Consider the following 15,834-nt stretch of genomic DNA (forward strand, 5'->3'; position numbering starts at 1 on the left):
GTAATCAGAACCTGCCAGATTGACATACCAGAGACATTGTTTTAAGAAGACAGATATGAAAAATATGTACAAAACACCTTTTATGACCAGTTAACATGGTGCACATTGATGGTAAATTGATTTTTACACAGGTTGGTGTTATATATATTCCTCATTTGGTATAATTTTCTTTTCCTTTTCAGTCAAGGAATTTTTGGCAAAGGCAAAGGAAGAATTCACACAAAAATGGGATCATCCATCTCAGGTAGGAAATAAAACATTGCGATAACGCAACTTGACTCCGCTTGTTTTTAGGCTTTGTTGAATTTCAGTTTAGTAAAATGGTGATGTGATAACACAGTTACTGTGATAGTTCACTTATGAAGTCGCAATATAGCTATTGGATAGTGAATCAAATTAGGCATCAACATATCTTCCAATAAATTCCTTTGTATGAGGGCCTCAAGGTAGATTAGTTCTTAGTTAATCGTGTTACCCTCTTTAAATAAGGTCATTATTATTATTGTTATTATTATTATTTCCATATTTCTTGACAGTGGTGGTGGGTTCTTTAGATCTATTTGGATTGAATGTAGAGCTTGTTTCAAATCAGTGATGTGTCATTGAATTGTGGCCTTCTCTGGGGATAGTGTATCATGATTGACTTGACACGTTGATAGTAGAATGAAATATAAACTAAATGTTATGAACCATCCAAAACATAACAGTTTGATGTTGACTTCAGGGCCTGAAAACTGGTGGTCAGAGGTCAGTGACCTGCAGTTAAAACTTGTCAGAAGTCCATTGGACCTCCCACTTTTCTAAAAAAAATGGAAATAAAATGTATTTCACTGGAGTTTCATAATTGTTTCTTAAGCGAAGTGTAAAATGTCAACAAATTATGCAAAATTACATGCAAGCAATGTTACTCGAAGCCTAGTAATACTTTTGCTGTGTACATGATTGTCAGACTGGAACAGTGTGTATAGAAAAGTGTGAGCCAGTGCTATTTTACCTCTAAATTCAAGTACCCTTTCACATAAGCACCAATATCCCAAGACCTAAGGTCTTATTACTGGGAAAGAGACAATTCCACTTGAAGCCCCATTCAATGAGACTTGATATTTCTGATGTGGTGGTTGGCAAAAAATTATTTTCTTGCATCTTGCTTGATTGGTCCTATACTGTAAGGTTGAATTTGCCACTGAGTACAATGCTAAAATGCGAACTGACCTGCAGCACTTGGTTTAAAGCATTGAACATAACAGCTGATCAGTACTAGTCATGAATTTATTTTAAACTTTGATTTCTCATCCATTAGCAATTCTGAAAAACTGCAGTAACCGCAAAATAAAGAAAATGGACTCGTAGCAAAAAATAAGACGCCAAACATGAATGCAAAGTATGATGAACATCTAAGAACACTGGAAAAAGAATTGGCCATGGGTTGAATTTGATTGAGATGCAGGAAAAATGTGTTCAGCCTTTTTCAAGTTCCCAAATTTAGTAACCGCTTTGTTGGTCTTAGTGGTTAGAGTGTCCACCTTCGAAATGGGAGTTTGAACCCCATATGCGTCATACCAAAGACTTACAGAAATTGTATTAGCAACTGCCCCTGCTTGGCTCTCGGCATTATGAGGTTATTGTTAGGTATGGTCTGGTGACAGGATGTGACTGGGTGGGACATGATGCTACATGTCTGTGGAATGATGTACCAGTGCTGGACATAACTATAACCTGTTGTACTGCAGATGTTGTAGTGATATGACTAAAACTGTCAAAGCTACGTTAATTCCAAACACACACCTGATTTGGTAGAAAGGTTCAGTGATCTACTCTGTAGTAAAACAAAATTAAAGGCTGATATGATTTAAGTTATATTAATCTTGAGTCCTTTGACAGTGAAGGCAAAGACCATACAAGACTACCGAGATATATTCAGATCTGTAAAGAAAGGAAACTGCATTGTTTATAAATAACTTTTAGTTTATTATTATTATTTATTAAAGCTCATACATATAACTGTGCTGTATATAGCATACCTATCAACTCTCCATGCAAGGAGAAAAAAACCTCCCAATTTTTGGGGTCATTCCACACGTCTCCTGATTTTTTGCAGAGAACTCTTGATTACAGTAAAAACTGTTATGAGTGACCTCAGCTATAAGCGACCACCTGTCATTTCCGACCACAGTTGTAATGCACCGATCAGATTTATTATATACACGCTCTGTTGTGAGCTACCACCTGCTGAACGCGATCAGCTAACACATTGTCTTGGCACAATATGCATTTTAAGACTGCTATGAACTACTGCATCGCAAAAATGGATAAACTCTACTGACCTGGATTTCATCACTGCAAAAATGACCGCTTATATGTTCTGAAAAAAAATAGGCTGGCCATTTCAGGTTTTGTAGGTATGCTTATAGTGTTTTTTATTTCTTTTGTAAACCAGACTAAAGTACAAGGTGATTATTCCAGCACTTAGCCTGGTTTCCAGCCTTATTGTAGCTACTGCCCATATGTAGGACCTCCTATCCAGCTCTGTGAATGACCATATCACAAGAACAGGGACAGACACCACTGACCTTTATGTAATCATTTGTAACAATGATCACTTGAATAGTAAAGATTGTTCTGATCAAAAACACGCATAAAAAGAACAAAAAGAAAAGGGGGGAATCTGGTTACTGGTTGGTAAGCATTGACAGATGGTAGACGGTAAACGAGGCTAATGTACATGTTGCGAACTGTCATTGTTTTAGAATTAATCCATATTGCCTAGGGGTGAATAAGGTCTTTTGTCAATTAAACCAGCAATTAAACGGCTTGTGATGTTTGTTGGTTTATTTGTTTTTTCCCTGATGTTACAGTGATTACCTCCCAATCACCAAGCTGTCGTCAATCTAGTTGGTGCAACAGAGTTACATACTTTGTTTATTTTCCCAATTCCCTGTCAAAACTGTACTTACAGTTGGTATTAGCAGCTGAGTGCTAATAATGTTAACGGCTAGTACTGTAATAATAACACTGGACAACAAATTTTTACAAAAGTCATGTTACTGAAATAAAATTAGTCAATTCTTATCAATTTTTATGTGCTGAACACGAATATGACAGTCAAATTGCAAAATTGGCTCTAGTTTTTTTGTAATCTGCAAGAAATTAATGTTTACATAACGAAATGCATTCCAATAGTAAAAGGTCAACTGTAATAGCCTACCTATAAAAAATCAAGTCATTGACTACATCTTAGATTTCTTCGCCTGTCTCTTGTACAGCTGTTCGGGAGCATCTCTGAGGAGTGTCCAGCAGTAGTCAGCCAGCATTGTAGTGGACCATTTTCCCTGGTATCTTTGTTCAATTGTTGCGATATCTTGATGAAAACGTTCGCCGTGTTCATCACTAACAATACCACAGTTGCTAGGAAAGAAATCCAAATGGGAATGAAGGAAGTGAATCTTTAGAGACATATTGCAGCCAAGTTTCTTATACTTCATCAACATGTCTTCTACTAGTTCCTTATAGTTTTCTGCCCTAACATTTCCGAGGAAGTTTGTAGAAACTAGGCGAAAAGCATTCCATGCTTGTTTCGCGTCACCTTCCAGCAAGTTGTTGAACCGGTCATCTTTGAAAAGCTCTCGAATCTGAGGACCCACAAAAACTCCCTCTTTAATCTTTGCTTCGCTGAGTCGAGGGAATTTTTCATGCAGGTATCGGAATGCTGGCAAAGTCCGGTCAATGGCTTTCATGAAGTTCTTCATCAAACCTAGTTTGATGTGAAGGGGTGGTAGCAAGATTTTCTGAGCCTCAACCAGAGCTGGGTGTTGGATATTCTTCTCTCCAATGGCTACATTCTGCCTGTGAGTCCATTCCTTCCTCATGTAGTGCATTTCCCTTGCTCGGCTATCCCACTCGCATAAGAAACACATGTATTTTGTATATCCTTGCTGCAGTCCCATTAAAAGGGCAACTACCTTCAAATCACCACAGAGGTGCCAGCTGTACTTGTTATACTCAATGGAATTCAGTAGCTGCCTTAAGTTATCGTATGTCTCTTTCATGTGGACAGCATACGCTACTGGAATAGATGGAAGAATGTTTCCATTGTGCAAAAGCACAGCCTTGAGACTCAGTTTCGAAGAGTCCACAAATAGTCTCCATTCTTGTGGGTCATGAGTGATTTTTAAAGCATTCATGAGGCCCTCAATATTGGAACAGAATATCAGATTACTTTCCTTTCTGAAGAAAGGCTCCAATTGCTGGTGGCGCTTTCGATATGCAGTAATTGTGACATCTTCTTCTAGAAGATTCCATTGTTGGAGTCTTGATCCTAGCAATTCTGCCTTGTTCTTTGATAAGTCCAAATCACGAATCAGGTCATTTAGTTCTTCCTGTGTTATTCTGTGTGGGGTTGATGATGCACCACAGTGAAAATCTGGATCACTGCATGCTGATGGACCAGGAGAAGAACAGGTCGACTCACCTTTGTCTTCGTCAGATGAATCAAGAGAATATTCTGCTGGAGGTTCTGGAATAGGAAGTCCCTCACCATGTGGAACTGGTCTCAATGCAGACGGAATGTTTGGGTAGACTATTCTCGACTTCTTTCGCTTCGTTATTCCGCCGGAAAGAGGAGGAACCAAGCAGAAGTAACAGTCATTTAGGTGGTTGCTTGGCTCTCTCCACACCATTGGGACTGCAAACGGCATTGATGACCTTTTGCAATTCAACCACTGTGAAAGCTGTGTTGTACATGTAGCACAGCATATATGCGGAGCCCAAGGCTTGTCTTGGTCACCAACCTTGCATCCGAAGTAAAGATGATATGCCTTCTTCACTTGAGAATTGATACTTTTCTTCTGGTTGGCAAATGTCACTTCCCCACAAATATAGCAAAAATTGTCCGCGGTATTAACACACTTTCGAGGCATTACTGTTCTTTATTGTACGTAAATGGATAAAATAATAAGTTTTATGTAACAGTAGCTTGAACTGTCTCGCACAACGTCTAAAATATTTTAAATGCTGAACCTATCTGATTGGGCTTTATATAGTACACTGCTTACGTCAGCTTCAGCAGCCGCCTGGCATTAGTATAATAGGCCTACACATGTATAGTACACTGCTGACGTCAACTTACTTCAGCAGCCGCATGGCATTAGTATTGCATTGCATCAGAAAATGATGCAATCAACTGTGGATGATGTGAGCATGATGGTATTATGCAATGTTACATCATTATTCCGGATGTTGCTGCAGTCCTACTGGAGAAATTTACACAGTGAAACATAGAAAATGAGGTATATGAATATCTTCAAAACGAGAGCCAATACAAATTTTTCACGGTTATATTCGTGTTCGGCACACCAAAATACTACAGATTAGGGCCTTTTCAAGTCAGTAATGATTTCACTGTTGACCAGTGTAATGGAAGAACCTCCAACTTAAAAGAGACAAACTTTAACGCTGGAGAAAATAATTATTGTAACTGAAAGAAGATAAAAAGAGCAGAACACTCGCAGAGTAGCGGTTTAAACGTAGGTAAAACAAATTTAGGGTGTTTTAAATGAAAGGAGTAAATCAGAAACAATTTTATATGCTGTTACATGTACACGTGATCTTCAAATGTAAATGTGATTTCATATTGAATAATAGAATTATATCTTTATTGCTATATAATTTTGTTTTCAGTTGAATGCATACAGTGTTTTAGCAAGAACTATTAATAAAGAATGGAATATATTAACAGTGATTTTAGTTATTTTTCTTTAAATTGTTCTGAAACTGGACCTTGGAAACTGGTCTTTTTTGTACAAAGCTGTTATGAGAGACCACCTTTCTTGAGAGATTGTTTTTTATTGGCAGAAGGGTCAGTCTCTCATAACAGGTTTTACTGTATTACGTTATGTCTGTTGTTTCATTTCTCCAAAAATATCCTTCATAATATGGTCTAGTGGTTAGAGGGTCCGCCTCAGATGTGGGATGGGTTTGATCCCTGGTCGAGTCATACCAAAGACTTACAGAAATTGTACTAAAAGCTGCCTCGCTTGGCGCTCAGCATTAAGAGGTTAGTGTTCGGACTGGTCATCCTGGTGTCAGGATTATGTGACTGGGTGGGACATGATGCTACATGTCTGTGGCATGATGCACCGGTGCTAGACATCACTATAAACTGCCGCACTGCAGACATCGTAGCGATATGACTGAAAAGTTGTTAAAGCTACGTTACAAATCTAAATCACACACACCTACATAAATATATTGTATACAATCCTCAGAAGCTGTGTTCTATTTTATCATCTGAATATTGTGATGAAATAATGAATATCACAGTACATAAGTAAATGGAAATTTAAATTTAAACATTATTCACATAAATTTCAGAAATATTTAACCTTTACAATCAGTGCTCAAAGAATTTTTGTTTTAGACACAGGCCCAGGGCTGGTGACTTAAATAAATTCGTAAGCCCTGAGTAAAATTCCACAAAGCCCGGACTCCAATTTCCACATGACCAAAATTTCCCCCTTTTTTAATATTGTCACACAGTATTGCATTAGGTACAGTGTGATGGTAATGCAAGTGTCATTAGTGTTCATCACTACATTCACAAGGGACTGGATGGTCCTGGTGTTCAAACTTCTTTGCTGGATTCTCTGAGTGAATCCTGGTCAGTACCAAGTAGATGTATGTTGATGTGTTGTTTGCAACATGTGCAAAGAATTAATAGTCATGAACCACCCCACCCCATCTTTTTTCTTGTTTCACTGGCATGCTTAACAAAGTAAAACTCTGTCAACCCAGAGTTTTGAAATTTATTTTTGTTGAGCTTTGCTGATAGCTAATTGCTTCCTGAATCTGCTCCAAAAATGAATCACACTTGAATCTTATTCCGACAACTGTAATCAGCATGTTTTGCTTTCCATATAAGAAGGAAAATCTGATTTAAGAGAAACCTTGCTGCTTTTCACAAACTTGTCAACAATATAATATATATGGCTTAGACATTCTCCTTCAATTTGGTAACATGTAATAATTTTTGTTCATCTCTTTGATTTACCTATATTGGTTTGTTCCATTTTCTGATCCTACATATTCAAATTGGCACCATGAGCTCCGCCACTGCAGCCCTCAGACACATCTTACTAGCTATTGTCAGCCAATTAAGTGATATGTGAAATGTTGGTTATACCTGACCTCTTTGCCTTTAATTACGGCTATTTAAACTGCCCAGGGGATAGATTTACATCAACTCCGGTCATGCCTGTTTACAGTTTATACATGCTATATGTAATGGGCATATACTGAAAGTGGTGTTTTGTGTGTGCAGGGGTTTGAAGATTACAGAAAATTGTGTTTTCTCAAAACACTACTGTGTCAGGAAGTTTGCAAGTACAAAATCATATTTTTAGCATGACATGATTCAATTTGATTAAAATCTCAATTTCACATGGACACAGTGGTGATTTGATTTAGATTGTAACATGTCTTATATCAACATCTTGAAAATACATTTACACATTTCTTCAGCATGATCAAATTTCCTCAGGCAATTTTTTATTTTTTTTTTACAAGACCAATAGGCACCTCGATTAGAATACAGGATATGCCTGATCTAAAATTAAAGTAGCCCCGGGCAGCGGGCTATCAGATTTTTTTTTAGCACTGATAATGATACTGTAGTAAAAAAATAAATAAACCACAATAGAAAAAGTCACCAGTTAGTTTCAATTCTATGAATGATCACTGTGAATGCTGTGTAATTTTCTCTACAAGCAAAATAGCATCCTCATTCCCACCAAAGAAACTTACACCAGTTAACACCTGGCATTCCTCTGCCATATATAACATTTTATTTAGTAAACAGTTTTATGTGCCTTACAAGTTGACCCTTAGGAAATAAGGTGGGATATAAAATGTGGGAATAACAGTTGCCACATGTACAGTGACTGCAAATTGTCAGAGGGTACTGAATCGCAAGATAAATGCAGTGATATTGATTAACTGTTCATTAGTCACGATGGCTTTTTTTGCATTTTCTTAATCCTTTACCTGATAGAGTATATGTCTTTTTAGCCCTTTGATACACATTTAGCAAAGTTACCCAGTGCAGTGCACTATAAATAGAACACGTGTTATCTATTTGACTCCATACACATAGGCCTGCCCGTTAACTGTTAAGCAGTGTAGTGTATGTTATGTTTAACAGCAGTTTTAACCATTTTACATTTTTGGTACAAATATGTTATGTATGGAAAAATGTAAGAGTAAAGTCTGATCGTTATAGCTGTGTAAATATTTTTCACGGATTATTTTATATGTGCTTTAAAATCTTGAGAGAACTCGTTCACCATCATTAAAGCCGCATGACCAACCGTAGCTGCCATTTCTCATACTCGAAATTTACAAGTTCTTTGCATCTGCATCACTAAGTCATCTGAATTTGATAATTTATACAAACTAATTGTTGCCTACATCAGTATCAGAGTCTTTGCGTTAGTTACTGAAACTTTCATAGTTGTGATTCTAATCGTGAAACCTTTATAAGTACTGAACAGTATCCACAACCTCCATTTTGGAGAGTGGAGAATACGACCCAGTTACTTTAAATGTTTATAGAACAAAATTAATTTTACTATATATTATCTACATCTGTTTCTCAGTACTGACCTTTCCACTGTGTGATAATATAAATCATATCAAAGATGACTTCATGGTGAAGTTCATGTCAAAGGTTCACCTGTATTGATTTGACAGGCTGGACTGTAAACAGCAGCATGTAAACAGAACACAGATTTCAGTTCCGGATCATCACCAATGCTTTATTACTCACTGTGCACTGTCACCAAAATACACATGGACAACCACACCCTGAGCTCATATTCTCAAGAATAAACAATTACCTTTACATCCCTACCAGAAATGCATAAATCTAACTCATCTATCACCACCAAAATGAGAGAGGGGAAAAAATGTTTTAAAAATAGACTAAGACTATATTTGTGGGTTACTGAACTGGAACTGTTAGTTGTGACCTGATTGATTCCTGACAGGCCCAATATTTTATGGCCAATTTTATGTCAGACTTTTATATTTGCATGCTACACCTTTTTCAATGTTATACATGAAGTCTTTTTGAATTTCATTGCTAACGACATGTGACACCTGTCAGAAAGTGTAGTGCTGGTGTTCCACAGGGTGCAAGTTTTGGTCCAAGTGCTCTTGGGAAACCAAAACTAAATTTGCTGTATCTTCCTTAATTATAGGAATATTTCAATGCAGTAAAAACCTAATTGTAATACAAGATAAGAACTGTCTGAAAATATGTAATATAAAATTATTGATAAATTAAATTTTATTGAAAAATTAAATTTGTATACAAGTTTTAAAACTCAGTTTGACAAATTTTACACAGCGAAGTTGACTTATGAATGGTATTTAAAACAAATGGTAGTTTGGGTCTGTACAACTGATAACATATTTCCCATGGGTAGTGAAGCAACATAGCACATAGTGATTTTGTCAGCAAACCACAATATGCCTGTCCAGACGCACATAGGTGTACACACTAAAGAAACAATGACAGGTGCTATGTTCCACATTTATTGTGTCAGGTACTTTTGCAGTTGTTTGTATAACTAATAGCACACTCAGATTTAAAGTTCTGATGGGACCACTACCATGTTTTATAGCAAAAATGCATTCCATTTCAATGTCAGTAAGTACAAAAGGTGACATTGGGATAGGAAAAAAGTTACCTTACTGAACAATGGTGCTAATCTCTCTCTTGAAGACCTGAGCCATGTCTTTGAGGTGCTATATATCAGTGTGGTGATATGAACTAATCTTGGTCACTTATGGCAGTACATTGCAATGAAACCTTACTCTGTCACCACTGGACTACTGGAAAGCTTCCAAGCTGATCCAGCTCTAACACTTTGCCAGTGCCTAAAAAGATGCCGCATAAAAACCTCCAGATGTATCTTCCTATTATTTTATTCAATCTCCCTACTTGGCTTTCAAAAAGTAGAAAAGGTATGTTGTAGGCATGTTGGAACTGACTCCCTCAGAGAGTGACAGGTCCTGGTCCTGCCACCCACAGACACTATTTTCAAGCCCTGTGACTTTCTATCTGCTAGGCTCCTTACACAAAATCAATCCCATTACAACTTTCTGTTCATAGTTGTTTTGGGTTTTGGGAATACTCAGCCTGTTTCTTATGTTACGTGTTTAGGCTCTAATAAACAGTAACAAAAGAAAGAGTGAAAACAACAAGCTCTGAAAAATGTAGCAGTTTCTTTCCCTGGAAAAAAAACACTGTAAAAATAAACAAAATAAGAACTTAGGGTTTTAAGAATCAGATCCAAATATAATCCAAGAATAATTCATGAATTAAATTTTAGAAGTCCTAGTAATGAAATGTTCTAATGAATTCAAGTTAGTCCAGACAAAAAATCCAAGATGGAAGGCATTGACGTATACTGTAGCCTTTATTTTACGGATGTGTCTACAGTTCTTTGCTGATTCAAAAACGAAATTCTTATATTTGATTTTCCGAATAAAATTTAAAGAAATGTCTTTGTCCAAGAATTCTGTATGAGCACTCATATTTCCAGGGAAAAGAGTTATCTTTTATATTCCAAATAATTTGCATAAAGATTAAAATGTAATTCCCCAAACTGGGGAAAAGAATTTATCTTTTAGGATACAAATAATTTAAATAAAAATTAATACATTACTCCAAACTGGTCACAAACACTTTTCTAATGTCGAAGGTAATGCCCAAAGAGAAATATCTTTCTAAACATCACTATTAAATCTAAATACTGTGCAATTTTGGAAAACCCGGAATTGGAAAATAGAGGCTGTTTACATCTAGGATCACATACTCCCAATATGACCTTGATAAAAACCAATCATTTTACTTCGAGAATAAAATAAAAATAGTAAGTTGTTAACTTGTCTCAGTGATTTCTGAATCAATGTTGGAAATTAAGTCAAAAATAGCAAAAGTATTTCTGTTATTAGGTGTTTATGAAAAGAATCAGGTCAAACTGAATTTTCTGGAAAATATCAAATTCCTAGTACACAAAATTACATTAATTTGACATGCAATGAAATTAATTATAAAATTTTAAAACTTACAAACAATTAAATTAAATCAAATATAAGTTAAATTGAATATACATAACACATTACATAGTGTCCGCCTCGGATGCGAGAGGTTGTGGGTTCGATCCACGGCCGAGTCATACCAAAGACTTACAAAAATGGTACTAACAGCTGCCTCGTTTGGCGCTCAACATTAAGAGGTTAGTGTTAGGACTGGTCGGCCTGGTGTCAGGATAATGTGACTGGGTGGGACATCATGCTATATGTCTGCAGCATGATTCCCCAGTGCTAGACATCACTATAAACTGCCACACTGCAAACCTCGTAGTGATATGACTGAAAAATTGTTAAAAGCTACGTTAAAAATCCAAATCACACACACACACAACACATTACCTACATGGTCCATTATATATTTGGCTTTTCAATCTTTGATTTATATAATGGTAATTGAATATTTCTTTTAACTGTCAATTATTTTGCAATAGAAATATAGTGGGGGGAAAAAGTCGTAAACCCAGATTAATTATATATTGTAAAACCACCAAACAAAATTCAGTTTTTTTCTAAAACATGCAACATTTATTTTTTAAGACATTTGTCTAAGTTGAAACTTAATTTTTTTGTATTGTTCAATTAGTAAAATGTTGATGCCATGATTTCATTGGAAGTAATAGTGAAACTTCTTATCATCATTGAGGATATCTAAGTGCCAATGCATGAATTCTCTGAAACTTGTTTTCCCCACAATGGTCAGTATCTGTGAAACAAATTTTTAAAATTTTATACATAGTATTCATTTCGCTTGGTTGCCTTGCAATCTTTGATTGAATAGGTTAGTTTATGGTAGTTTAATTGGATTATGTACACAATAATATTTATAACAGTGTTTGATTGATCACCTTAAGGGGGTTCTCACAACATATAACTGCGGTTGCTAGATCTTAAGCTTGTAGGATTTGCATGATTTTTAACTTTTTTATTCCACCTCCTTTAATTGGTTCAAAAGACGTAATGTGATAATACATAATACAAAGGAGGCCAGCTTTTAATTCAGTGCAACAATAACAACAAATTCTTCTGTTAGTTAATGAAGATATGGCTGGCATGGTAAATCTTAACTCTACAATTGAGGAAGTAATTCCACAATGGAATTCAAAGAAGGCCGACTGGGCCAAGTTTGAAACACTCTGTAAAACTAGGCTGAATGAGGATACAGTGTTCAATGTAAATGACTCTATTCAGCATTTTACATCTATTTTAATAGAGGTTGCAGAAGAATCCATTCCCAAGTCCTCGCCGTATTGTAAAAGAACCCAAAAACCTTGGGTCACTAAGGAATGTAAGGAAGCCATTAGACTACGCCGAGAAGCATTAAGGAAATTTAATAATCATCCGACGCCTGAAAACTTAAATATATATCGCATTGCCTGGGCCAAAGCTTGCCACACAATCAAAGAAACTAAAAGAGCATCATGGAAGAAATATGTTTCTTCTTTAAACTCTCGTTCCTCTGTTAAGAAAGTTTGGGACACTATACGCAAAATAAATGGAAAGAGAAAACAAAACCCTCTCCGACATCTGACACTGAACAATAACAACTTTAGTTCAAAACATGACATTGCAAATATTCTTGCTGACAGTTTCTCGAAAAATTCCTCATCATCTAATTATTCAGAAGCCTTCCGAAAACTTAAAACTCAAAAAGAAAAGTCATGTTTAAAATTTACATCCAACAACTCGGAAAGTTATAATCAATTGTTCTCACTATCGGAACTTAGGGAGGCTTTAGATAAGGCCCATGATACATCCGCTGGGCCTGACGAAATACAGTACCAGTTTTTGAAACACCTTCCAGAATCATCATTAACATCTCTTTTGAAACTCTTCAATGATTTATGGATTACTGGTAATGTACCAAAAATCTGGAAAGAAGCAACTGTAATACCAGTCCCCAAACCCGGTAAAGATAGCGAAGACCCCAACAGCTATCGACCAATTGCACTCACAAGCTGTGTGTGCAAAACAATGGAACGAATGATCAATTCTCGGCTTGTCTGGCATTTGGAAACTAACAATTTAATATCTCCTTTCCAAAGTGGCTTTCGATATGGCCGGAGCACCAGTGATCATCTGGTTAGACTGGAAACATTTATTCGCGATGCATTTATTAAGAAAGAACATTTAGTAGCGGTTTTCTTTGATTTAGAAAAGGCCTATGACACGACATGGAAGTACGGGATACTAAATGACCTGAACGATCTAGGTCTAAAAGGCCGTCTGCCCTCTTTCATATCCAACTTTCTCTCCGACAGAGAATTCAAAGTATGAGTGGGCTCTACCCACTCAGATCTGCACGAGCAAGAGATGGGTGTGCCCCAGGGCATTATTTTATCTGTGACGCTCTTTAACATCAAAATTAATAGCATCACCAAGTGTTTGACTCCTGGTGTGGATTGCTCGTTATACGTTGATGATTTTCTAATATGTTATCGGTCAAAGCACATGCATACAATTGAAAGACAACTGCAGCAAAATATAAACAAAATTCAAAATTGGGCCAATGCAAATGGTTTCAAATTCTCAAAATCAAAAACGGTATGCATGCATTTCTGTCAGTTACGAAAACATCACGATGAACCGAACCTCACGCTGGATGGAACACTTATTCCAGTTGTTGAGGAAACAAAATTTTTAGGTATAATCTTTGACAGAAAACTGACCTTTATTCCACACCTAAAGAACTTAAAAGCTAAATGCTTAAAAGCACTTAACCTACTTAAAGTAGTAGCGCACACTGACTAGGGTGCTGATAGAAAAGTCATCCTAAATTTATACAGAACGTTTATTCGCTCCAAACTGGACTATGGTTGCGTTGTGTATGGTTCAGCCAGAAAATCGTATCTTAAAATGCTTGATCCAATTCATCATCAGGGAATAAGACTGGCTCTGGGAGCATTTAAAACATCCCCGTGTGAAAGCCTTCTAGCTGAGGCGAATGAACCACCGTTATCACATCGTAGAGAAATGCTTTCTGCAAAGTATGCTCTCAAATTAAAATCAAACCCTCTGAATCCTGCTTTTTCGGCTGTTTTTCAACCCAAATACAAAACTTTATACGAAAATAAACCAAATGCCCTACCTTCCTTTGGCATTAGAATATCATCCAGCCTTGACACTACAAATATAGATCTTTCTAAAATTCAGAAAACGTCCATCTCCGAAACACCACCCTGGCTAATTGAACAACCAAAAGTACGTTTTACGCTACATGATGAAAAAAAATCAGAAACAAACCCTTCTGTCTTCCACAACTCTTACCATGAACTCCTCACCGAATTTAAAAACTACACCAGAATTTACACTGATGGATCAAAGGATGAGGAAAAGGCTGCTGCAGCCTTTGTTTGTGGAAATCACACAACGCAAGTTCACTTACCAAATGGAGCATCAATTTTTACAGCCGAAATCAGAGCAATAGACCTTGCTCTGCAACATATAGAAAAGAACCGTATTTTAAACAGTATCATCTTCTCCGACTCGCTATCAGTACTCCAGTCACTACACAATAGAAAACTGGAGAACACATTATTGAAAAACATACTCATAAAAAATACAGAGCTGAGTGTCTCCCACAATATAATATACTGTTGGTTACCTAGCCACATTAGTATTAAAGGTAACGAAAAAGCAGATCACGCTGCTAAAATGGCCCTTACTCAAGAACCATCTGATTTTAAAATACCATATACTGATTTTAAACCTTGTATCAGAAAGTTCTTACGTCAGAAGTGGCATGCATCATGGAATGATGCTGTAAATAACAAACTTCATGCAATCAAACCAGCTCTAGGAGAATGGACTCCTTCCTACAGAACCGTTCGTAGGGAGGAGGTAGTCATTGCAAGAATCCGAATTGGTCATACTTATATCACCCACACTCACATACTAAAAGGTGAAGACCCACCAGAGTGCGTTTCTTGCAATGAACCATTCACTGTCAAGCACTTTATGATAGAGTGCTTCGACCAACAACCTAGGCGCGATCGTTTTTACATTGTGCATGACATGAAAGAACTTTTTGATACTATAAACATCACTTATATTATAGAGTTCCTGAAAGCCGTAAATATTTACTCTAAACTCTGACTTTTATGCTATCACCTTGTGCAGTTTTATGCAATATATATACTGTCCCATTTTAATACATATTCATCTTTTTTACATCTCCCGTTGATCGGGAAGGTTTATTTTGCACCGTTACCATCTTACCGTTTTAATTTCAACCATTTGTTCTTTTATATCGCTGGTCGATATAGGACCTTTTATAAGCTTTAAAAGATTATTCAAATAACACTTTGGCGCTTAATAGCCTAACAGTGCTGATGCGCCGTTAGAAAACAATCAAATAATCAATCTTCTGTTAGTCAGATATCAAAACATTAGGGGTGAAATGAAACACCTGTGCCCCATATTGATATGATTCATGATACACAGCATGCGATATGATACATATCGATAAACATATGAACTTCATAGTTTTTCCATCTTTGGAAGGTAGGTAGTGCCCATTCATGTATGTTGACATTCAGGTCCTATTTCTTAAATGCAGACTACAGATAGAAATACAGTTATCACATAAAAATATGCAATTCTCATTGATGAAAAGATAACAGTACTTTCAAAGAGACTACCAGTATGTTGCAGTGAGTTCTATCCAATGTTTCAGGCAATTTA

At 36.5% G+C, this 15,834-nt stretch overlaps 1 protein-coding gene across 8 annotated transcripts in view; it reads left to right on the forward strand.

The window, feature by feature from the left end:
- LOC149806869 (cAMP-dependent protein kinase catalytic subunit beta) overlaps window positions 1-15,834 on the forward strand; it is a 489,283-nt gene that overhangs the window by 338,230 nt on the left and 135,219 nt on the right. For all 8 annotated transcript variants that reach the window (XM_089958918.1, XM_089958928.1, XM_089958958.1 and 5 more), the window contains one exon: window positions 183-244. In XM_089958918.1, the coding sequence (XP_089815044.1) occupies window positions 183-244 (62 nt within the window). The remainder of the gene's footprint in view (window positions 1-182; window positions 245-15,834) is intronic.

The sequence above is a fragment of the Sinohyriopsis cumingii genome, chromosome 1 (genome assembly GCF_028554795.1).
Source record: "Sinohyriopsis cumingii isolate HCF-2022 chromosome 1, ASM2855479v2, whole genome shotgun sequence".
Taxonomy (NCBI): Eukaryota; Metazoa; Mollusca; class Bivalvia; order Unionida; family Unionidae; genus Sinohyriopsis; species Sinohyriopsis cumingii.